At 40.0% G+C, this 25,375-nt stretch overlaps 1 protein-coding gene across 4 annotated transcripts in view; it reads right to left on the bottom strand.

The window, feature by feature from the left end:
• Positions 1–25,375, bottom strand: part of GALK2 (galactokinase 2) — a 154,818-nt gene that overhangs the window by 120,471 nt on the left and 8,972 nt on the right. For 2 of the 4 annotated variants that reach the window (XM_086320816.1, XM_086320818.1), the window contains exon 1: positions 19,552–19,927. The exons of 1 other annotated variant lie outside the window; for it this stretch is intronic. In XM_086320816.1, the coding sequence (XP_086176942.1) occupies positions 19,552–19,703 (152 nt within the window). In that variant the 5' untranslated portion in view covers positions 19,704–19,927. Of the gene's footprint in view, positions 1–19,551; positions 19,928–25,375 lie in introns of those variants that run through there. One more of the 4 variants, XM_086320817.1, reaches the window with a different exon arrangement.

Here is a 25,375-nt window from a genome sequence, read left to right as displayed (position 1 = left end):
GACTTCATCTTAACTTGATTACATAAGTAAAGATGCTAATTCAAATAAGGTTGCATTCTGAGGTTCCAGGTAGACATGAATTAAGAGACATGCTATTCAACCTAGTACAAATGAAAACTAGACTGGATATCACATCAGATCAGATCAGATCAGATCAGTCACTCAGTCATGTCCGACTCTTTGCGACCCCATGAATCGCAGCACGCCAGGCCTCCCTGTCCATCACCAACTCCCGGAGTTCACTCAGACTCGTGTCCATCGAGTCAGTGATGCCATCCAGCCATCTCATCCTCTGTCGTCCCCTTCTCCTCTTGCCCTGAATCCCTCCCAGCATCAGAGTCTTTTCCAATGAGTCAACTCTTCCCATGAGGTGGCCAAAGTACTGGAGTTTCAGCTTTAGCATCATTCTTTCCAAAGAAATTCCAGGGCTGAGCTCCTTCAGAATGGACTGGTTGGATCTCCTTGCAGTCCAAGGGACTCTCAAGGGTCTTCTCCAACACCACAGTTCAAAACCATCAATTCTTCGGTGCTCAGCCTTCTTCACAGTCCACCTCTCACATCCATACATGACCACAGGAAAAATCATAGCCTTGACTAGACGGACCTCTGTTGGCAAAGTACTGTCTCTGCTTTTGAATATGCTGTCTAGGATGGTCATAACTTTCCTTCCAAGGAGTAAGCATCTTTTAATTTCATGGCTGCAGTCACCATCTGCAGTGATTTTGAAGCCCCAAAAAATAAAGTCTGACACTGTTTCCACTGTTTCTCCATCTATTTCCCATGAAGTGATGGGACCGGATGCCATGATCTTCGTTTTCTGAATATTGAGCTTTAAGCCAACTTTTTCACTCTCCACTTTCACTTTCATCAAGAGGCTTTTTAGTTCCTCTTCACTTTCTGCCATAAGGGTGGTGTCATCTGCATATCTGAGGTTATTGATATTTCTCCCGGCAATCTTGATTCCAGCTTGTGTTTCTTCCAGTCCAGCATTTCTCATGATGTCCTCTGCATAGAAGTTAAATAAACAGGGAGACAATATACGGCCTTGATGTACTCCTTTTCCTATTTGGAACCAGTCTGTTGTTCCATGTCTAGTTCTAACTGTTGCTTCCTGACCTGCATACAGATTTCTCAAGAGGCAGATCAGGTGGTCTGGTATTCCCATCTCTTTCATAATTTTCCACAGTTTATTGTTATCCACACAGTCAAAGGCTTTGGCATAGTCAGTAAAGCAGAAGTAGATGTTTTTCTGGAACTCTCTTGCTTTTTCCATGATCCAGCAGATGTTGGCAATTTGATCTCTGGTTCCTCTGCCTTTTCTAAAACCAGCTTGAACATCAGGAAGTTCATGGTTCACATATTGCTGAAGCCTGGCTTGGAGAATTTTGAGCATTACTTTACAGGAGACTACAATTCTAATTCCAATGGGGCTTCTACTTCAATGCTAAAGTTTGGAAAATCATTTTCCCTTGGATCCTCATCTGTAAGATTAGAAAATTTGAACTAGATATTCCTTATGGTGATTGCAGCCATGAAATTAAAAGACACTTACTCCTTGGAAGGAAAGTTATAACCAACCTAGATAGCATATTCAAAAGCAGAGACATTACTTTGCCAACAAAGGTCCGTCTAGTCAAGGCTATGGTTTTTCCAGTAGTCATGTATGGATGTGAGAGTTGGACTATAAAGAAAGCTGAGCACCGAAGAACTGATGCTTTTCAACTGTGGTGTTGGAGAAGACTCTTGAGAGTCCCTTGGACTGCAAGGAGATCCAACCAGTCCATTCTAAAGGAGATCAGTCCTGGGTGTTCTTTCGAAGGAACTGAAGTACTTCCAGTACTGAAGTACTGAAGCTGAAGCTGAAACTCCAGAACTTTGGCTACCTCATGTGAAGAGTTGACTCATTGGAAAAGACTCTGATGCTGGGAGGGATTTGGGGCAGGAGGAGAAGGGGACGACAGAGGATGAGATGGCTGGATGGCATCACCAACTCGAGGGACGTGAGTTTGAGTGAACTTTGGGAGTTGGTGATGGACAGGGAGGCCTGGCATGCTGCAATTCATGGGGTCACAAAGAGTTGGACACAACTGAGCAACTGAACTGAACTGATTCCTTATAGGCCCCTTCCAGATCAAAAAGGCTTATATTTAATAATTTTATGCTGTTAAATCATCTCAAGTCACTTCTATGAAGACCTACCACTGTTTGTAGTCCCACAATAGGTTGTATCTGAGTAATAACAGCAAGACAGTAAATATCTAATAGACCTACCATATTCAAGACATTCATTAATTAAATAATTGATCTTAAAATCAACTAGTTACAATAAACAAAATCATACCAAAAAATTTAAGGAAAAAGGAAATTTATTAAAATGATAAAAAGATACACTGAATATTCTTGGAAGTTATTCAAGATGTCCTCCTAAAACTGGGACAGCCATCCGAAACTCTATTTACAGATGGGTGGGGCTGTGTTTCCTCCCTGTTGATTGTTTGGTCTGGAGCCTGCAGGCCATTGGGTGGGGCTAATGGTGGCCTCCAGGAGAGTTCACCATCAGGGTCCTTGATCCTGCAGTGAGCCACAGCTACCCCCTGCCTCCAAAGGAGACCCTCCAATACTAGCAGGTAAGTCTACCCCAGTACCCTACAGGGTCACTGCTTTTTTCCCCTCTGGGTCCTGGTGTGCAAAAGACCCTGTGTGCTCCCTCCAAGAGTGGAGTTTCTGTTTCCTCCAGGCTTGTGGAATTCCTGTGATCAAACCACACTGGCCTTCAAAGGCAGATTCTCTGGGGGTTCCTCTTCCTGTTGCCGGACCTCAAGGCTGGGAAGCCTGACATGGGGCTCATTCTTTCACTTCTGTGGGAGAATTTCTGTGGTATAATTGTTTTCCAGTTTGTGAGGCACCCATCCAGAAGGTATGGATTAGATTTTATCACAATTATGCCCCCCCATCTTGTTGTGGCCTCTTCTTTGTCTTTGGAAGTAGGGTATTTTTTGGTAGGTTCCAGGATTTTTGGAAATAGCTGTTCAGCAGTTAGTTGTGACTTTGGTGTTCTCATCAGAACAAGTGAGCTCACATCCTTCTCCACCATCTCGAGCCCTCCTGGGTCATCCAGGAACCCAGGCTGATGTTTGTTTTGTTTGTCTGTTTGTTTCTGTTTATTTATTTACGTTTGGTTGTTCTGGGTCTTTGTTGCTTTCCACAGACTCTCTCTAGTTGCAGCAAGTAGGTGCTACTATGGGTCGCGGTGTGTGAGCTTCTCATCATGGCAGCTTCTCTTGTGGATCACAGGCTCCAGGCGCATGGGCTTCAATAGTTGCAGCAGGTGGACTCAGTGGTTGTGGCTCTTGGGATCTAGAGCATGGGCTCAACAGTTGTGGTACATGGGCTCAGTTGCTCTGCAGCATGTGGAATCTTCCTGGGCCAGGGATCAAACTCGTGTCCCCCGCATTGGCAGGCAGGTTCTTATCCACTGCACCACCAGGGAAGTCCCAGAGCTGATGTCATAGTGGAATCTTCATCAGCATTCTGCATGCATTCAGATGCTAGCTTCTTGTATTTGTCCTACAGAGATGAAGAGTCTTTTAGATAGTCATTTAGATCATCTCCACTATAGATGATCATTCAAGGATATAAAGTCTTCTTCCTTCTCATTGCTTCACTATTCCAGACTTCTATCATTTTCTGCGTGCACAAAATAGACAAACCACTAGCTAAGAAAATGGGGGCTAATAAAACACAAAATAAGAAATGACAAGGATGAGACAACATTAAACAAAAGAAATTTTATAGGTCAAAAGAGGGACTTCCTTGGTGGTCCAGTGGCTGAGACTCCACACTTTCAATGCAGGGGGCAAGGGTTTGATCCCTGGTCAGAGAACTAGATCTTGTGTGCCACAACTGAAGATCCCACATGCTGCAAGTAAAACCTGGCATAGCCAAATAAATAATAAAAAAGTACTTTGTAGAAAAGCCAAGTATTCTCTCTTTTGTCACCAACCAAACCACAGCACACCAGCTCCATCTCCTAACCACTACAAAAACCTCATGCTAGTCCCTTTTCCTGTTCTCTCAAGCCACTTTTGATCAATTTGGGTGGCCTGCTCCGCCCTCCCCAGAAAATCTCACTATGTGAATAATAAACTTTTCATACCCTCTTCTTCATGTGGTATTACCAGTCTCAATATTCAAACCAAATTTGGGGGTGGGGGTCCATCCTGTTTCTGTGGGATAGCCACGATAGAAATCCTACAGAAAATGGATATTTCCTAGGGAAATACAATTTATAAAAACAGATCCATTTCCATAGAACAAGTAAATTCATCAAAGAACCACTGACACATATGCATTAAGCCCATATGTTTTACAAGAGAATTCTACCCAAGCATGAACATCAGATAGCCCATATGTTTCACAAGTTGTTCCAGAGCATGGAAAAACAAAGAAAAATTGTCTAATTCTTGTTATGAAGCAAGTGTAGTATGGATACCTAAACCAGATAAACATAGTCCAAGAAAACGCAACTACAGACTAATGTCACTTTTGAATATTAATGCAAATGTAATTAATAAAAGTTTAGTAAGTATAAGGCAGCACCACATTAAGAAAATAGTTCATGTCAAGTGGAATTAACTCCAGGAATGCAAAGTTGAAAATATTAGGATAATCGATTAAAATAATATATCATATTAAATCTAAGAAGAAAAAAATTATAGGACTACTTTCATAGATGCTAAGAAGTCATAAAATTCATTCCCCAAGGTGTTTCTATTTTTTCTTAATTATTCATTTTTGGCTGCACTGGGTCTCCGTTGATGCTTGCAGGCTCTCTCTAGTTGTGAGGAGCAGGGACTACTCTAATTATGGCTTGCGGGCTTTAGATTGCAGGCTCAGTAGTTGTGGCACACAAGCTTAGTTGCCCCACGACATGTGGAATCTTCCCTGGACCAAGGACTGAATCCAGGTCCCCTGCATTGGCAGGCAAATTCTTAACCACTGGACCACCAGGGAAGTCCCCAAAGGTGTTTATCTTAACGTGATTACATATATCTCAGTCTTGAATCCAAGAGCTAATGAGGAAATTCTAGAGACATTTCCACTAAGATCAAAAATGAGACAAAAATTTCCACTGTCTCCACATCTAATCACACAGTACTGGAGATACAGGTAATGCAATTAGACACTTCAGTTCAGTCACTCAGCCGTGTCCAACTCTTTGTGACCGCATGGACTGCAGCACACTAGGCTTCCCTGTCCGTCACCAACTCCTGGAGTTTGCTCAGGTTCATGTCCATCGAGTCAGTGATGCCATCCAACCATCTCATCCTCTGTCGTCCCCTTCTCCTCCTGCCTTCAATCTTTCCCAGAATCAGGATCTTTTCCAAGGAGTCAGTTCTTCCAATCAAGTGGCCAAAGTATTGGAGTTTCAGCTTCAGCAACAGTCCTTCCAATGAATATTCAGGACTGATTTCCTTTAGAATTGACTGGTTGGATCTCCTTGCAGTCCAAGAGATCTCAAGAGTCTTCTCCAACACCACAGTTCAAAAGCATCAATTCTTCGGCGCTCAGCTTTCTTCATACTCCAACTCTCACATCCACACATGACTACTGGAAAAACCATAGCCTTGACTAGATGGACCTTTGTTCATAAAGTAATGACTCTGCTTTTTAATATATTGTCTAGGTTGGTCACAGCTTTTCTTCCAAGGAGCAAGAGTCTTTTAATTTCATGGCTGCAATCACCATCTGCAGTGATTTTGGAGCCCCCAAAAATAAAGTCTCTCACTGTTCCATTGTTTCCCCATCTATTTGCCATGAAGTGATGGGACTAGATGCCATGATCTTAGTTTTCTGAATGTTGAGTTTTAAGCCAACTTTTTCATTCTCCTCTTTCACTTTCATCAAGAGGCTCTTTAGTTCTTCTTCGTTTTCTACCATAAGGGTGGTGTCACCTGCATATCTGAGGTTATTGATATTTCTCCTGGCAATCTTGATTCCAGCTTGTGCCTCATCCAGCCTGGCATTTTGCATGATGTACTCTGCATATAAGTTAAATAAGCACGGTGACAATATACAGCCTTGATGTACTCCTTTTCCTATTTGGAACCAGTCTGTTGTTCCATGTCCAGTTCTAACTGTTGCTTCCTGACCTGCATACAGGTTTCTCAGGAGGCAAGTAAGGTGGTATTCCCATCTCTTGAACAATTTTCTACACTTTGCTGTGATCTAGAGTCAAAGGTTTTGGCGTAATCAATAAAGCAGAAATAGATGTTTTTCTGGAATTCTCTTGCTTTTTCTATGATCCAAAGGATGTTGGCAATTTGATCATTAGACAAGAGAAATAAAAATCAAAAAAGAAGTAAAACTATCTCTACTTGGAGATAATACAGTAGGATATCTAGAGAATCCCAGAGGATTAACGCTAAAACCAACTTAATAAAAGAATTCACAAGGACAGCAGAATATAAAATAAACATCCAAACATGAATACCCTTCCTATGCAAAAATAATCATCAGTTACGACTATAATGGAAGAATATACCTTATTCACAGCAACGAAAAAACACTAAGTATTTAGGAATAAACTTAACAAGAAATATGTAAAATTTATATAAGAAAAGCTTTACACACTCTTGAAAGAGATAAAATAGTTTCAAAGAAATGGAAAGACATCCCTTGTTCTTGGATAAAATGATCCAACATCATAAGGATAATTATTCCCAAGTTAATTTATAAATTTAACGCAATCCTCCCAAAAAATACCAACGAGCTTTTCTTATATAGACAAATTGATATAAAAATTCATGTGGAAAACTAATATGCAGAAACAGTGGATAAAACATTTAAAAAAAGAAACACTATCAGGAAGGAGTAACCCTACCAAACATTAAAACATACTATAAAGTTTCTGTAATGAAAACAGTGAAGTTTCAATACATATAGAGACAAGCAGACTTCAACAAAATAAAAGGTTCAAAAATAGATGCAAGTACATATAGAAATCCAGTCTATGAGGAAACTGGCATCTCACATCAAGACACAAAGTAATCAACAGTGCTAATACAACTGGTAAAAATTTCTGGAAAAGATAAAATTAGGTCCATCTCTTACACAGGAATAAACTCTAAGTGGATCAGGCACCAGGAAGAAATACACGTGAATTTCAGTATAACTCAACATAGAGAAAAGTTTCTCTAACTATGACTCAAAATTCTGAGGCAACTTTTAAACTGACAAATTTGACTACAAAAGATTTTTAGAAACATTTACATGGCAGAAAATGTCATAATCAAAATCAAAAGAAAACTAGCAAACTAAGAGAATACATTTACAGCATATGTTACAGATATATTCTTTATATTTTTTATAAAAACTCTGAAACCATAACACTCCTAGAACAGAACATAGGCAGGACAATTCTTTGACATAAATCATAGCAATATTTTTTTAATTTATCTCTTAAGGCAAAAGAAATAACAGCAAAAAAAAAAAAAAAAATAAATGATATCTAATTAAACTTAAATGCTTTTGCACAGCAAAATAAATTATCAACAAAATGAAAAAACAACCTACTCGATGGGAGAAAATATTTGCAAATGAAATGACCAATAAAGGGTTAATATCCAACATACATAAATAGCTAATACAACTATATATCAAAAGATAGTCCAATTAGAAAATCAGCAGAAAACCTGAATATATATATATATATATATACATTTTTTTTTTTTCAAATAAAGACACAGAGATGGCCACCAGGCACATGAAAAGATTGTCAACATGACTAGTCTTCAGAGAAATGCAAATCAAAACCACAGCAAGATAGCACCTCACCCTTATCAGAATGGCTATCATCCAAAAGACACACATGTTAGCAAGGATGTGGAGTAAAAGGAATCACTGTTGGTGATTCCTACACTGTTGGTAGGAATGTAATCTGGCACAGCCACTATGGGAAAAAGTATGTAGGCTCCTCAAAGAAACTAAAAATACAACTACCACATAATCCAGAAATTTCACTGCTGGGTATACATCCAAAGAAAATGAAAACACTAATTCAAAGAGATACATGTACTCCCAATGTTCATAACAGCATTCTTTACAATAACCAATATACAGAAATAACTGAAGTATCCATTAATAGATGAATATGATGGATATATATCTACACACACAGAGTGGAATATTACTCAGAAAAAGAATGAAAATCTGCCGTTTGCAATAATGTGGATAGACCTAGAGAATATTATGCTTAGTGAAATAAGTCAGAGAAAGACAAATACTCTGTTATCACCTACATAAGAGCCCTGGCGGCTGCGACGATGGCGCACAGGGCGCGGGCAGCTGAGACAGCGCACAGGGTGCGACCGAGAGGAGCTACCCAACGTCCGAGGTCAGGGGCAGAAGACGGTAGGACCCCATGCCGGAGGGGCGGCAATCAAGACGAGTTACCCCACGTCCGAGGCCAGGGGCGGAGGCCAAGAGGAGCAACCCCACGTCCAAGGAGTGGTGGCTGCACAGGCGCAGGAGGGCCTTGAGGAGCTATTCCACGTCCAAGGTGAGGAGCAGCAGCTGCGCTTTGCTGGAGCAGCCATGAAGAGATACCCCACGTCCAAGAAAGACAAACCCAAGTAAGAAGGTAGGTGTTGCAAGAGGGCATCTGAGGGTAGACACACTGAAACCATAATCACAGAAAACTAGTCAATCTAATCATACTAGGACCACAGCCTTGTTTAACTCAATGAAACTAAGCCATGCCCCTGGGGCCACCCAAGACGGGCAGGTCATGGTGGAGAGGTCTGACAGAATGTGGTCCACTGGAGAAGGGAATGGCAAACCACTTCAGTATTCTTGCCTTGAGAACCCCATGAACAGTATGAAAAGGCAAAATGGTAAGATACTGAAAGAGGAACACCCCAGGTCAGTAGGGGCCCAATATGCTACTGGAGATCAGTGGAGAAATAACTCCAGAAAGAATGAAGGGATGGAGCCAAAGCAAAAACAATACCCAGTTGTGGATGTGATTGGTGATAGAGGCAAGGTCCGATGCTGTAAAGAGCAATACTGCATAGGAACCTGGAATGTCAGGTCCATGAATCAAGGCGAATTGGAAGTGGTCAAACAGGAGATGTCAAGAGTGAACGTTGACATTCTAGGAATCAGCGAACTAAAATGGGCTGGAATGGGTGAATTTAACTCAGATGACCATTATATCTACTACTGCAGGCAGGAATCCCTTAGAAGAAATGGAGTAGCCATCATGGTCAACAAGAGAGTCTGAAATACAGTACTTGGATGCAATCTCAAAAACGACAGAATGATCTCTGTTCGTTTCCAAGGCAAATCATTCAATATCACAGTAATCCAAGTCTATGCCCCTCAGTAACGATGAAGAAGCTGAAGCTGAATGGTTCTATGAAGACCTACAAGACCTTTTAGAACTAACACCCAAAAAAGATGTCCTTTTCATTATAGGGGACTGGAATGCAAAAGTAGGAAGTCAAGAAACACCTGGAGTAATAGGCAAATTTGGCCTTGGAATATGGAATAAAGCAGGGCAAAGGCTAATAGAGTTTTGCCAAGAAAATGCACTGGTCATAGCAAACACCCTCTTCCAACAACACAAGAGAAGACTCTACACATGGACATCATCAAATGGTCAACACTGAAATCAGATTGATTATATTCTTTGCAGCCAAAGATGGAGAAGCTCTATACAATCAGCAAAAACAAGACCAGGAGCTGACTGTGGCTCAGACCATGAACTCCTTATTGCCAAATTCAGACTTAAAATGAAGGAATTAGGGAAAACCACTAGACCATTCAGGTATGACCTAAATCAAACCCATTATGATTATATAGTAGAAGTGAGAAATAGATTTAAGGGACTAGATCTGATAGACAGAGTGCCTGATGAACTATGGAATGAGGTTCGTGACATTGTACAGTAGACAGGGATCAAGACCATCCCCATGGAAAAGAAATGCAAAAAGGCAAAATGGCTGTCTGGGGAGGCCTTACAAATAGCTGTGAAAAGAAGAGAAGCAAAAAGCAAAGGAGAGAAGGAAAGATATAAGCATCTGAATGCAGAGTTCCAAAGAATAGCAAGAAGAGATAAGAAAGCCTTCTTCAGCGATCAATGCAAAGAAATAGAGGAAAACAACAGAATGGGAAAGACTAGAGATCTCTTCAAGAAAATTAGAGATACCAAGGGAACATTTCATGCAAAGATGGGCACAATAAAGGACAGAAATGGTATGGACCTAACAGAAGCGGTAGATATTAAGAAGAGGTGGCATGAATACACAGAAGAACTGTACAAAAAAGATCTTCACGACCCAGATAATCACGATGGTGTGATCATTGACCTAGAGCCAGACATCCTGGAATGTGAAGTCAAGTGGGCCTTAGAAAGCATCACTACAAACAAAGCTAGTGGAGGTGATGGAATTCCAGTGGAGCTCTTTCAAATCCTGAAAGATGATGCTGTGAAAGTGCTGCACACAATATGCCAGCACATTTGGAAAACTCAGCAGTGGCCACAGGACTGGAAAAGGTCAGTTTTCATTCCAATCCCAAAGAAAGGCAATGCCAAAGAATGCTCAAATGACCACACAATTGCACTCACCTCACACGCTAGTAAAGTAATGCTCAAAATTCTCCAAGCCAGGCTTCAGCAATATGTGAACCGTGAACTTCCAGATATTCAAGCTGGTTTCAGAAAAGGCAGAGGAGCCAGAGATCAAATTGCCAACATCCACTGGATCATGGAAAAAGCAAGAGAGTTCCAGAAAAGCATCTATTTCTGCTTTATTGACTATGCCAAAGCCTTTGGCTGTGTGGATCACAATAAACTGTGGAAAATTCTGAAAGAGATGGGAATACCAGACCACCTGACCTGCCTCTTGAGAAACCTATATGCAGGTCAGGAAGCAACAGTTAGAACTGGACATGGAACAACAGACTGGTTCCAAATAGGAAAAGGAGTACGTCAAGGCTGTATATTGTCACCCTGCTTATTTAACTTATATGCAGCATACATCATGAGAAACGCTGTGCTGGAAGAAGCATAAGCTGGAATCAAGATTGCCAGGAGAAATATCAATAACCTCAGATATGCAGATGACACCACCCTTATGGCAGAAAGTGAAGAGGAACTAAAAAGCCTCTTGATGAAAGTGAAAGAGGAGAGTGAAAAAGTTGGCTTAAAGCTCAACATTCAGAAAACTAAGATCATGGCATCTGGTCCCATCACTTCATGGGAAATAGATAGGGAAACAGTGGAAACAGTGTCAGACTTTACTTTTTGGGACTCCAAAATCACTGCAGATGGTGACTGCAGCCATGAAATTAAAAGATGCTTACTCCTTGGAAGAAGAGTTAGGACCAACCTAGATAGCATATTCAAAAGCAGAGACATTACTTTGCCAACAAAGGTTCGTCTAGTCAAGGCTATGGTTTTTCCTGTGGTCATGTATGGATGTAAGAGTTGGACTGTGAAGAAAGCTGAGTGCTGAAGAATTGATGCTTTTGAACTGTGGTGTTGGAGAAGACTCTTGAGAGTCCCTTGGACTGCAAGGAGATCCAACCAGTTCATTCTGAAGGAGATTAGCCCTGGGATTTCTTTGGAAGGAATGATGCTAAAGCTGAAACTCCAGTACTTTGGCCACCTCATGCGAAGAGTTGACTCATTGGAAAAGATTCTGATGCTAGGAGGGATTGGGGGCAGGAGGAGAAGGGGACAAGAGAGGATGAGATGGCTGGATGGCATCACTGACTCGATGGACACGAGTCTGAGTGAACTCCGGGAGTTGGTGATGGACAGGGAGGCCTGGTGTGCTGCAATTCATGGGGTCGAAAGAGTCAGACACGACTGAGCGACTGACCTGAACTGAACTGATCACCTACATGTGGAATTTAAAAAGTAAAACAGATGAATGTATATAACAAAACATAAACAGACTCACAGATATAGAGAACAAGTAAGTGATTACCAATGGGGAGAAGGAAGCAAAGAGGAGCAAGATAGGGCCATGGGATTAAGAGACATAACTACTAAGTATAAAATAGATAAGCAACAAGGATATATTGTACAGCAAAGGGAAATACAGCTGATTATTTTGTAATAACTTTAAATGGAATATAATCTATAAAAATATTGAATCACTATGTTGTACACCTAAAACAAATATAACATTGTAAATCAACTACAATTCTAAAAACTCAAAAACTGAAGTGAAAAATTAACAAAAATCTGACAGAAAAATGTGCAAAAGAACAGAAAATCCATACTAAGAGTAGTTCATAAATGAACCTTAAGCACATGAAATTAGAGACATGCAAATTAAAACTACACCAAGATACCAGAAGACTGAATATTAAAAAGTAACAACACACTCTGTTGGTGAGGTTCTGTGGAAAGAGGTACTGGGTTGGGAATGCAAAGCAGGACAACACATTTGAGGGTGAATTGGGCAAAACTTTGTATCTAACAAAAATACATTGGCACTAAATTTTACCCAACAAGCTTATGTGAAAAATTTTCCCTAAAGGTATTCTCCAGCAATATGAAAATACATATTCATGAGATTATTCATTACAGAATTGTAACTGCAAAACACCAGAAACAACCTGCATGTATGCGTGCTAAATTGCTTCTGACAAGTCCGACTCTTTGCAATCCCATGGACTATAGCCCACCACGCTACTCTGTCCAAGGAATTGTCCAGGCAAGAACACTGGAATGGGTTGCCATTTCCTCCTCCAGAGGATCTTCCCTACCCAGAGATCGAACCCTCCTCTCTTACATCTCCTGCACTGGCAGGCAGGTTCTTTACCACTAGTGCCACCTGGGAAGATAAGGTATGGTCTATTTACAAAATGAAGTAATATGAAATTATTAAAAAAGAATATAGCTTCTAGAAATTTTTATCAAGTGATTGTCATAAAATTTTGTTATAAGAAAGAAGCAAAGTGAAGCACTGAGATGGCCTAGAAGCATTAACATCCCAATAGCAATGAGCATCCAGTGTTTAGATCTTGGTTTCAAAAGAAATCAGGATTCGGAAGAAATAATTCCAGAGCTGGAGCAGGGACAGTATAGTACAATCCTGGAACATATTGTTGTGGCAGAAAGTAAAGTGCTCACAATAACAGTAACATGTCAGAAGGACACAGGAGCCCACAGAAATAAGTTCCCACTACTCAAACTGATATGCAGATGATATCACCCTTATGGCAGAAAGTGAAGAGAAACTAAAAAGCCTCTTCATGAAAAGTGAAAGAGGAGAGTGAAAAAGTTGGCTTAAAGCTCAACATTCAGAAAACTAAGATCATGGCATGTGGTCCCATCACTTCATGGGAAATAGATGGGGCAACAGTGGAAACAGTGTCAGACTTTATTTAGGGGGGTTCCAAGATCACTGCAGATGGTGACTGCAGCCATGAAATTAAAAGACGCTTACTCCTTGGAAGGAAAGTTATGACCAACCTAGATAGCATATTCAAAAGCAGAGACATTACTTTGCCAACAAAAGTCCATCTAGTCAAGGCTATGGTTTTTCCAGTGGTCATGTATGGATGTGAGAGTTGGACTGTGAAGAAAGCTGAGCGCTGAAGAATTGATGCTTTTGAACTGTGGTGTTGGAGAAGACTCTTGAGAGTCCCTTGGACTGCAAGGAGATCCAACCAGTCCATTCTGAAGGAGATCAGTCCTGGGTGTTCTTTGGAAGGACTGATGCTAAAGCTGAAACTCCAGTACTTTGGCCACCTCATGCAAAGACTTGACTCATTGGAAAAGACTCTGATGCTGGGAGGGATTGGGGGCAGGAGGAGAAGGGGATGACAGAGGATGAGATGGCTGGATGGCATCACTGACTCAATGGACATGAGTTTGGGTGAAGTCTGGGAGTTGGTGATGGACAGGGAGGCCTGGCGTGCTGCAATTCATGGGGTTGCAAAGAGTCGGACCCGACTGAGCAACTGAACTAACTGAACTGACCCAAACTGAGGAGTTAAAATTCCCCATCCCTGCTTGACTTTGACAGGAGAAACAGAAAACAGAAACATACAAAGTAGTTGGAAATAATCCCCTTAACAAGACCCAGAAAAGACTATGTGTTAGTCCTGTAAGACCTTTAAAAAAAATTTTTTTTTTTCATAAATGGTTCTAATAGAAGTGGTGGAAAGCCTTCCCATCCAATTTTAGGAATAGTATAACCCTTCTACTAACACAAATAGCCCCCAAAAGCAAACTATAGGCTACTCTCACTTGTTAAAATGGTATAAAAAAATCTAAATAAAATATTGGTAAATTTAATCCAACATAGATTATTTTATAATATATGTGACCAGAGCTTTTTCCAGGAATATGAAGTAGTACTAGGAACTATGTTGATTAAATGTACTATTCTAACTTAATAAAAAGGGAAAAAACTCGATAACTCCATGATCTTCTCAAAATAAGCAGACACATATGTATACATATATGTATGTATATATGGGGCTTCCCTGATAGCTCAGTTGGTAAAGAAACTGCCTGCAATGCAGGAGACCCCAGTTCGATTCCTGGGTCAGTAAGATCCCTTGGAGAAGGGATAGCTCCATGATCTCAAAATATGCAGATATATATATATACATATATTTATGTATATATAGAGCTTCCCTGATAGCTCAGTTGGTAAAGAAACTGCCTGCAATGCAGAAGACCCCAGTTCGATTCCTGGGTCAGTAAGATCCCTTGGAGAAGGGATAGCTCCATGATCACAAAATATGCAGATATATATATACACATATATTTATGTCTATATAGAGCTTCCCTGGTAGCTCAGTTGGTAAAGAATCTACCTGCAATGCAGGAGACCCTGGTTTAATTCCTGGGTTGGGAAGATCCCCTGGAGAAGGGATAGGCTACCCACTCCAGTATTACTGGGCTTCCCTTGTGGTACAGCTGGTAAAGAATCCACCTGCAATGTGGGAGACCTGGTTCAGTCCCTGGGTTGGGAAGATCCCCTGGAGAAGGGAAAGGCTACCCACTCCAGTATAATTCAATAGACATTCCCAAGTTTTTAACAAAAGTTTAAATTTAAAATAAAATAGCTCTTGACATACTAGAAAAAAAGAAAATGTCCTTAATTTAATCAAGGCTACTTGCCAGAAATAGCAAACATCACATATTTGATGACAAAAATATTAAAAGCTTTCCCATTAAAATAAAAATCAAGACAAGGATACTATCATTCAACACTGTAACACACTACATAAAATATACAATGTCTACACAACAAAAACATAAAGTCAAAGGAAAATTGTTAAACTGGGAATAATATACCTAAAACATATAAAACATCATACGGGTTTATTCAAAAATATTCATTCAAAACATACATACATACATACATAAGGAGTTTCTAAAAACTAACTAGAATCAGACAATCTAATAACATCTTTTTGGGAGGTGGCAGGGCCATTTGGCAGCAACTATTAAATTTTTATTTTTATTTTTTGAAACTACCAAAATTTTAAATGTTTATTACCTTTGACCCTGTTCCATTTTCATGAACGAGCTTAAGGAAACATAAAAAATGCTTAAGGATAAATGTATAAAGATTTTTACTGCAGCAATGCAGCAATATTTGTGAGTGAAAAATTGGAAACTTCAATGTATACTCTAATAATTGAGTGGTTAAATAATCATATTAGTACTATGAAATTGTCATTAAAAAATAAAATATATCTTTATGGAGTGATATATCAGAATCTCTAAGAAATATTATTAAGTGGAAAAAAGTAAATTACAGAAAACCAAATATGATTCTACTTATATGAATATAATACAATTTTTATAAAAATGTTAACAATATGATAAAGATACAATGATATCAAAAGGATACAATGATATCACAAGGAAACAAAACAAATGAAACTTCTAAGAAGGGAAGTAAGTATTGGCAGTAAGGATAAGAATCAGATCATAAGAATAAGAACTGTAGGGTTTTCAGGCTTTACTAACTATACTTTTAAAAAATTCAAATCTTTCATATTAAGAATGTGTTTATACAGCACCATTAATCATAGAGCCAAAAGGTGGAAGCAACCGAAATGCCCATCAATTGATGAACGAGTAAACAAAATGTTGTATGTCAAACAACAGAATATTATTCAATCATAAAAAGGAATGACATATTGATAACATGTTACAACATGGTTGAACCTTGAAACATTGTATTAAGTGAAAGAAGCCAGTCACACACTTAGACAAAAACATATTATCTGATTCCATTTATTTGAACGGTCTAGAATAAGTAACAGAGAAGGCAATGCCACCCCACTCCAGTACTCTTGCCTGGAAAATCCCATGGACGGAGGGGCCTGGTAGGCTGCAGTCCATGGGGTCACAAAGAGTCGGACACGACTGAGCGACTTCACTTTCACTTTTCACTTTCATGCATTGGAGAAGGAAATGGCAACCCACTCCTGTGTTCTTGCCTGGAGAATCCCAGGGACGGGGGAGCCTGGTGGGCTGCCGTCTATGGGGTCACATAGAGTCGGACACAACTGAAGCGACTTAGCAGCAGCAGCAGAATAAGTAAATCTACAAAGAGTACATTAGAATTTGCTTAGGGCTTGCAGGTATTAAGGAAGTGAAAGCTTAACAGATGCAGAGTTCTTTGTGGGGGGTGGGGATGGGAATGTTCTAAGTTTGATTATGGTGATGGTTGCACAATCCTGTGAATATACCAAAAATGATTTAATTGTAAATTCTAAACAATTGAACTATATAGTATGTGAATTATATATCAATAAAGCTGTTACCAAAAAGCAATAATAATCTAACAATTTAAAATTTAATCTCATGGGACTTCCTTGTGGTCTAGTGGTTAAGAATCCACCTTCTAATACTGGGGATGCGGAATCAATCCCTGATGAGGGAACTGGGATCTCATGTACCATGGGGAAACTAAGCCTGTGTACCACAACTAAGACCTGGTGTAAGCAAGCTTAAAAAATAAATAATAAAATAAAAACTTTAAAAAACTAAAAAAAAAAATTTTTTTTAATAAAATTTAATCCCAAAGAGAAGGAAAAGAGAAGAGAATGCACAGAAACTTAGATCAGTAGTTCATTTTATCAGGAGTGAATTCAGTTAAATCTAGATAGTACGTCTATAAACTGATCTATTTAGAACAGTGGTTCTAAATGCAAAGAAATGCTAAGAATGAAAACTTAGAACAGTGGGATCTGAAGTACAGGAAGCAAGCAAGATTGGGATACAGAAAAAGAAATTAGAGTTTCTATTTCTATATGATTTTTTTTAATGAATAAAAAAGAAATTAAGTTTACTAAAATATATGACATGGTTGACTAGTCCCTTTACTCAGAAGGTCATGTGCCCTGGTGGCTCAGATGGTAAAGCATCTGCCTGCAATGCGGGAGACCCGGGTTCGATCCCTGGAACAGGAAGATCCCCTGGAGAAGGAAATGGCAACCCACTCCAGTACTTTTGGCTGGAAAATCCCATGGATGGAGAATCCTGGTGGAGTACAGTCCATGGGGTCGCAAAGAGTTGGACACGACTGAACAACTTCCTGTTCTAAAAAAAAAAAAAAAAGTGCCCTGTGAAGCTGAAAAGGCATTGCCAACTAAAATTGACACCTGCCATCTACCTCTATAAGGATTAAATGCAAGCTGCTGTGACCATTGACCCTCAACATACCCTGAAAGGAGTTCAGGGTGGAGATCAGGAATGAGGCACTTGATGCTCTGGGAAAAACCGGCAGAACAGGCCTTCAGACAGATATTTTCAGAAGAGTTTATGAGTCCAATTCTTGCATCTCCTCAGATTTAGAAAAGTATTAACATCCTTCATGGTGACATCTGCTCCTTGTGACTAGCAATAACCTTCATGAGACTAGCAGCAACTTTCTGCAAAATAATGTTTGCTTGATAGCAAGTAGTCCACTTCACCAAAATCACACACATATTGATCTTCCACCCTACCTCTTCAGAGCAGTTTCTAAGAGTTATCTGAAATGCTGCCTCCGAGGCTATCGTCCTCATTATGCCCCAAATAAAACTTAACTCACAACTCTCATGTTGTGTGTTTTTCCAGTTGACAGTATGCTGAAGAAAGAGCAGAAGTTCCAAAAAAGGACAATCTGATAATGGGGCACTCATGCATGTTTTTCCCTTTCAGCATATTGTAACATATGAACAGTTAGGTGGGTTTGTAGATATACCATCTAGACTTAACTGGACTCACTCCTGATAAAATGAATAAGTGGCTCAAACATTGCTTGAAGTTAATAACTGTATTAAGTGGAAAACAAGAAAATGGCAAAATGCACCCTTACTGGACTACTATATGACCTCTGCCGTAGCTAGCACAGAACACTAAACATTAACAAGTGTCTGCTGCATAAACAACTGGGCTTCCCAGGTGGTGCCAGTGGTAAAGAGCCCTCCTGACAATGCAGGAGACATAAGAGACGCAGGTTGGATCCCTCGGTCAGGAAGATCCCCTGGAGGAGGGCATGGCAATCCACTCCAGTATTCTTGCCTGAAAAATCCAACAGACAGAGGAGCCTGGCGGGCTACAGTCCTCAGGGTCACAAAGAGTCAGACACAACTGAAGCAACTTAACACACATGCATGCATGGATAAATACTGTAAAGGTCCTTTAAGGCAAGAAACAACTCAAAGGAAATTTAGTAAACAGTTCTTCACTTTTAGTACATGTTACCATCCCCCTTCTCATAGGGTAACTATAGAAATATCAAGCATTATGACTAAAATGGCATAAAATGGAAACACAGAATAATATATGACACTTGTAACTCATCCAAGGTTGTGCTGGTCTCCAGAATCAAAAAGTACATATCTTTCTCGTAACTAAAGACCCACTCTTTGATGTTTCAAGGGTGAAAAAGCATTTTCAAGTTTTAGTATGCTGTAATATTGTTAACTGTCACATGACAGTCATAAACCAGGAAGTAGAGAGAACTTTAAGACTTAATTATAGAGAAAAAAGTTAACAGAGAACAAATACTAAAACTTAGGAACAACAAAAGGGGAGCAAAGCCAACCTTAGAAAAGCTATAGAGCTAATACCCAGCAGGTGGAGATTTCATTCTATGAGATTTCTGTCCTATGTCAGAAACAAGTATTTCCATTAAGTATTTGCAAGATGACCGCAAATGAAAATAACCCCAGGTGGTATCACTTAAGCTGGTAATTATTCTGTAGCTAGGTACTGGCAGCAGATTAATTCCCTAAGTGAAGGTGCATAGGTTCCATGATTTGTTTAAAAGGATGCAGAGACCAAGGGGGTTTTTTGGTTTGGGGGTCATTTTCCTGTTTTTGTTTTGGCTGTATTTGATTGCTTTCAATATTTTAAAAGGAAGACTTTAAAAAGTACTATCAGCTGGCAGGCAAAACAAAGAAAGAAGAGGCTGAAAATTAATTTGGGTTTTTCTGCTGAAGCCCAGCATAAAGTGTCCCACCCTTCTGCAAGGGAAAGAAGGATCTGCGTGGGTGAAGCAAGACACACACCTTGGTAGTGAACAAGGTTGGACAGACTTTACGGCGCGGTCCCAGCCAAGTGACCTTGTAACATCCCAAGGATTCTGTCTGCTTCTGGAAGAGCCGAAAGCCCTGACAGCCTCTACATCTATCCAACCCAAGCGATCCGAAAGCGCGGGCATGTCCTCTCCCCCACCTGGGATGTTCCGCCACTTGGACTCGACGCACGGCAGGGCCCTCCGTAGCCATATTTTGCTAATCCTTCTTTATTCTGCAGTTTCAACCGGCGAAGCAAGACTTCCGAGGTAATCACGGGACATCTGCAGCAGGAGCCCTTTCTTCCGGGAGACACCGGCATTCACCCCGCGGAAATCCTGCCTCTTCGCTGAGGTGGCTGCTTCCAGTCGGCCCCTCCCGTGGCTCCTCCTCCCTGGGCTCTGTGGCTCGGAGCCTTCCCGACAGCTGTCAGGTATTTCGGCCTTGCTGCTCTGAGCCCCTGAGCCCAGCACAGATAAGGAGGTTTTCTTTCTGCATCCTGGGCATAAGTCTGAGCACAGAATTATAACTTGGCACCTTAGTTTGCTTTTATTATTATTATTATTATTGTTAGAGGGTCTTTTTTTTTTTTTCTTTAATGGCCAGCAGCAACTTCCTCCAAATAACACTAAAATATTTACTTATTTCTTCTTAAATAGATTACTTCAAAAACTAGACTATCAAATTGATGTGGAGCTTGACATAAACATATTTGCATTTATTTCCAGAATAGAGGCATTGGTGGGCCTTCCCAGAACATAATAATTAAAAGAAGAAAATACATGGCTTTCCAAATGCCAGATACTCTTGCTTTTTCACTTGCCTAGAGACATCTCACTGTATCTCAAGAAGCACACCACCCCCATCCACCTCGTCACTCTTATTATATTACTGCTTTCTTTCCTTCATTGTTCTCACAACTTCCACGTATTTATTGTCTGTCTCACCACTTTCACCATCACTACCACTAGAAGGTAAACAACTTGAAGGTAGCAAGTGTGAATCCCCAGCACCCAGAACAGTACTTGGGAGACTGGTTTTCTAATCAGCAAGATGCGCTGAATGAATGACTGAAAGGTAAAGTGACTTGCCTTTAAGGTTGCACTGTTAATTGGTAGCAAAACTTGAATTAAACTTCAAGTCTATTAACGCTGTAGTGTACTTTGTATCTCTGAATGCTGAGACTAAACCCATGTGAAGCCAGGTACCAATACACCTATTCTAAGTTTTCCTATTTGAAGAAGTTTGGGCTGACATGCCCAAAACAATAAGATTACTGGCATACCCCAGAGACATTCAACAATTTGCCATTCCTGAACTTCTATATGTGTGTGTTGGGGAAGGGTAAAAGGGAAATGAAGGCTGAAGTATGAATTGACAGTGTCAAAGACTAGCTAAAAGGACTGTATCTCCCGGCACCCTGAGCTGTTACTGTAAATGGAACATCATAGAAACAACATTGGTCTGGTCTCAGAGCTGCTGCTGCTACTGCTGCTAAGTTGCTTCAGTCGTGTCTGACTCTGTGCGACCCCATGGACTGCATCCTACCAGGCCCCTCTGTCCATGGGATTCTCCAGGCAAGAGTACTGGAGTGGGTGGCCATTGCCTTCTCCAGGTCTCAGAGCTACTCTCTCACTATTATTTCAGTCCCTCCTTATCACTTTGAAATGAAGCAGTTATATCTCTGTTTTTGAACCCCAATAAATCCCAGTAGGATGGTTATTGTGGTTTACTCTTGAGTAGAAGGCAATGGCACCCCACTCCAGTGCTCTTGCCTGGAAAATCCCATGGAAGGAGGAGCCTGGTAGGCTGCAGTCCATGGGGTCGCTAAGAGTCGGACACAACTCAATGACTCCGCTTTCACTTTCATGCACTGGAGAAGAAAATGGCAACCCACTCCAGTGTTCTTGCCTGGAGAATCCCAGGAATGGGGGAGCCTGATGGGCTGCGTTCTATGGGGTCACACAGAGTCAGACACGACTGAAGTGACTTAGCAGTAGCAGTAGCAGCAAGGGTCACTTACTGTCATCTCTGTAAATAGGTTTGAATGTGGAAAGACCCTAAGTGAGAAAAAAAATGTAAAATTCTTAGGAACATCAGTAAATATGGGAAAGGAAAGTATGTCAGATATATTTCTAACACATTTTCTATGGTCATTGAAAAATAGGTAAATTTTGAAGTTCTGAAAATACTGTTTTAAAAATTGTCCCAAACAAGCTCATTTTATATGCTTTGTTTGTTCTCACAACTTGCAGGATCTTAGTTCCTGGACCAGGGATTGAACCCCAGACCTGGGCCCAGCAGTGAAAGCACCATAAAGGAAATCTCTGGCAGTCCTCAGCGCTTTCATTACTGGGGTCTGGGTTTAGGATTCAATCTCTGATTGGGGAACTAAGATCCTGCAAGTTGCACAGTGTGGCAAAAAGAAAGAGAAAGAAAATATTGACTATTGATACTCTCATTCATAAAAGAATATTTTCTATTAAATGTGTATTTGATGGTCAAATATTAACTCTGATAAATGAAACATGATGACAAATTATTAGGCAAATCTTGAATACATTTCTATTGTAGTCTCAGCAAAACTGATACAGACTAGAAAGCACCTTTTAGAGCAACTAGTAAAACTCGCTTTTTTGAAATGATGGCCCCAAAGTGAAAGAGTAAAGGCTGGAATGAAAACCCAGGTCCTAGACTCCTACCCCAGCCTATTCTGAATGTGTGACCTCTGGTGAGACCCTGAGACCTTACTGAAGTATGCTTTAAAAAATTATTGAGACAATTAGTAACTTTTGTCCCCAAATTAAAGTGTATACATTGTAATTTTAATAAAACATTGCTCTTAAAATAACTTATTTTCAAACTACTAAAGAACTCCTAATAGAAACCAAAAACCAAAATTAACATTGCTTTCTTATGCTATCTTCCTTATGCCAGGCTTCCTGATATTTAAGTAAGCATTTCACATATTATTATTCTCTTTAAATCTTCCCAACAACCTTATGAAGTGAAAAAATGCTGTTCTTTTTTCAATTTTAAGATATTCCTTTGGTCCTTATTAGACCTATCTGATAAACGTTTAATGTCTAAATTTTACAGAATTTTTATTTTCACAAATCTTGAACCTCTCAGTTCTTTATTTTTTCATTTGGTGTGCTCAAGTTGCTTCAGTCATGTCTGACTCTTTGTGACCCCATGGACTGTAGCTTGTCAGGCTCCTCTGTTCTTGGGATTTTTCAGGCAAGAACACTGGAGTGGGATGCAACCATTTCCTCCTCCAGGGCATCTTCCCGACCCAGGGATGGAACCTGCATCTCCTGCAGCTCCTGCACTGCATGCAGAATCTTTACTGCTGAGCCACCTGGGAAGCCCTTTTACACATGGCCACACTTACAATAAGGTTTAAAGTCTAAATTATAAACTAACAAGAATAAGGATAGAGACGAAAGACTAGGGGTAGAGACAAGATAGGTATAGATTCTGAGAAGTAGGAAAAATGTGAAGGAAATAGGGGAAAGCTCTGGTTTAAAAGAAGTCAAAAGGAATAAACAAGAATCTCTGAAATTTGAAGTCAATTGTTAAAAAGTAGAAGTTTGATAGTCCCCAAAATTAAAAGGAGGTTGTATGGGGAATAGCAAAGGGAATACAGCTACAGCATTCCATGCACAAATTATCTGTCAATTGTCAGTTGAAGATTGTGCTGCTTTAGCTGACAGGGGAATCACAGAAGGATTAATGCAAAACATACTGGAAGAACTTGCTGATTTCGGTAAAGAAAAGAAACAAAAACAATCTTTGAATTATAGTATAATTGTGTCAGCTCCCTACTTGGACTCCACACATACCTCCTGCTGAAAAGCGCATTCAAGGACTTCCCTGGCAGTGCAGTGGTTTAAGACTCCATGTTTTGACTGCAGGGTATATGGGTTCCATCTTTGGTCAGGGAACAAAGATTCTGCATGTGGCATGGCCAAAAAAAAAAGTGCGTTCATGGCACAAAACTAGGGAGGTACGGTCACCATTTTGGGTGAGAATAAACATGAATGGGCATTAGAGATATGAAAATGGCAAATAACATTGCTAAGTTTGTGTAACTGCATTTAGCAAGAGATATTTTTCTAAAGCCAATGTAAAAAAAAGAAAGCTCTTATCATGCCTGTGTGCGTGCTTAGTCATTCATTCTCTTTTCGACGCCATGGACTGTAGCCTGCAAGGTTCTTCTGTTCATGGGATTTTCCAGGCAAGGTTATTGGAGTGGGTTGCCATTATCCTCCTGCAGGGGATCTTCCTGACCCCAGGGATCAAACCTGCATCTCCTGCATTGGCAGGCAGATTCTTTACCACTGAGCCACCTGGGAAGCCCCTCCTATCATGCCTATAAGGTGGAAATGTAATGAGATCATGCAAAGTGTACTTATCAGAGGTCCCCTCAAGAAACAGTGGGTATTAAATGTCAGTAGAAATAACATTTTGAAAAGCCACTTAGGTTGGTTGGTAAAATCAAGAGATATGCTCCAACAATAGTCAGCAATTTGCCTTTGAAGGAGAGAAAGTTCCTTCCCTGAGTAAAGTATATAATTTACAGCTGAATTGCATGACATATGTTATACTGTTTACTCCCCCAATTGATTTCTGGATCCATTTTTCACCCTTCTCTACCCTCCTGGAAACTGATCTCTAAAGATGGTACCTGGGCTCCTTTACCTCTGGCTTCTGGTTGGGATTGGTCACTAGCAGGATGTTAGAGGATAGTAAATAGAGAAATTGAGATATCTACCACTCCCCCTCTCCACTACAAACACACATAAATTCACCTGCTCCACCTTACCTTTGCCATAGTTATGGCAGTAGCTGTGTTTCCCTATAACCACAGCTGCTGTTGGAGGGTCCGTCTTCCAGGACTCCCTCTCTTGCTGGGCTCTGGTAAAACTATTTCTTCCCTCTGCCCCTTTAAGCCTTCAAGAAATGGGATTTCCAGACAGTTGCTAGTCCCTGTGTGTTTCACCATCCTTGTGGGGAAAGTTCCCTCAGCCCCATCCCCTCTCTGTAAATAGTTCTTTCAGTAAACTCTTTTCAGTTACCACCCCACTTTCTCTCCAGTAAACCATGAGTTTCCTGTCCAGATTTGACTAATACAAAGAGTCCTCTGCTTTTCTGCCCTTTTAACATACAGTGTTCAGCTTAAGTAAATGTAGTGAAAAAAAAAAAAAAATCTTTAGACAATTAGTCTGAAAGCACTCCAAATCATGAGCCTGTTTGGGGTAACCACATGTCTCAATCTAGCAGTGAGGAATCATGAATGCTAGAATATACTTAAATACATCACATTTTCACTGAGAATGCTGAGTGTCAGGGGATTCAGAAATAAGTAAGATATTTATGTCCTCAAGGAGCTTTCAGTTTAATAAAGAATAAATACAAAATAATCATAATATAGGATAACATAAAATTATCAAAAACATATTTTTAAGGGTCAAATTCTGTTGGGAATCAAATGGTCTATTGCCTTTGATAAAACTGCCAAGACAATTCAATAAAGGATTCTTTTTTTGGACAAATAATGCTGGAACAATCTGATAACCATATGCAGAAAAAAATAAACCTCTACATTTCCTTCACAGTATATACAAAAATTAAACTTGAACTAGGTTTAATTGAATGTACAAGTTTAAACTTGTACATCTGAATGTACAAGTTTAAACTACATAAAACTTCCAGAAGAAAACATAAATCTTAGTACACCTGAGTGTGGCAAATAATCCTTAAATACAACAAAAAGCATAAAGAACACTTACAACTCAATAGTAGTAAGACAATC

This window comes from Bos grunniens, chromosome 10 (genome assembly GCF_055505025.1).
Source record: "Bos grunniens cultivar Pamir isolate PY7600 chromosome 10, Bosgru_T2T1.0, whole genome shotgun sequence".
In the NCBI taxonomy this organism is placed as follows: Eukaryota; Metazoa; Chordata; class Mammalia; order Artiodactyla; family Bovidae; genus Bos; species Bos grunniens.
This window is presented reverse-complemented; position numbering and strand designations above follow the sequence as displayed.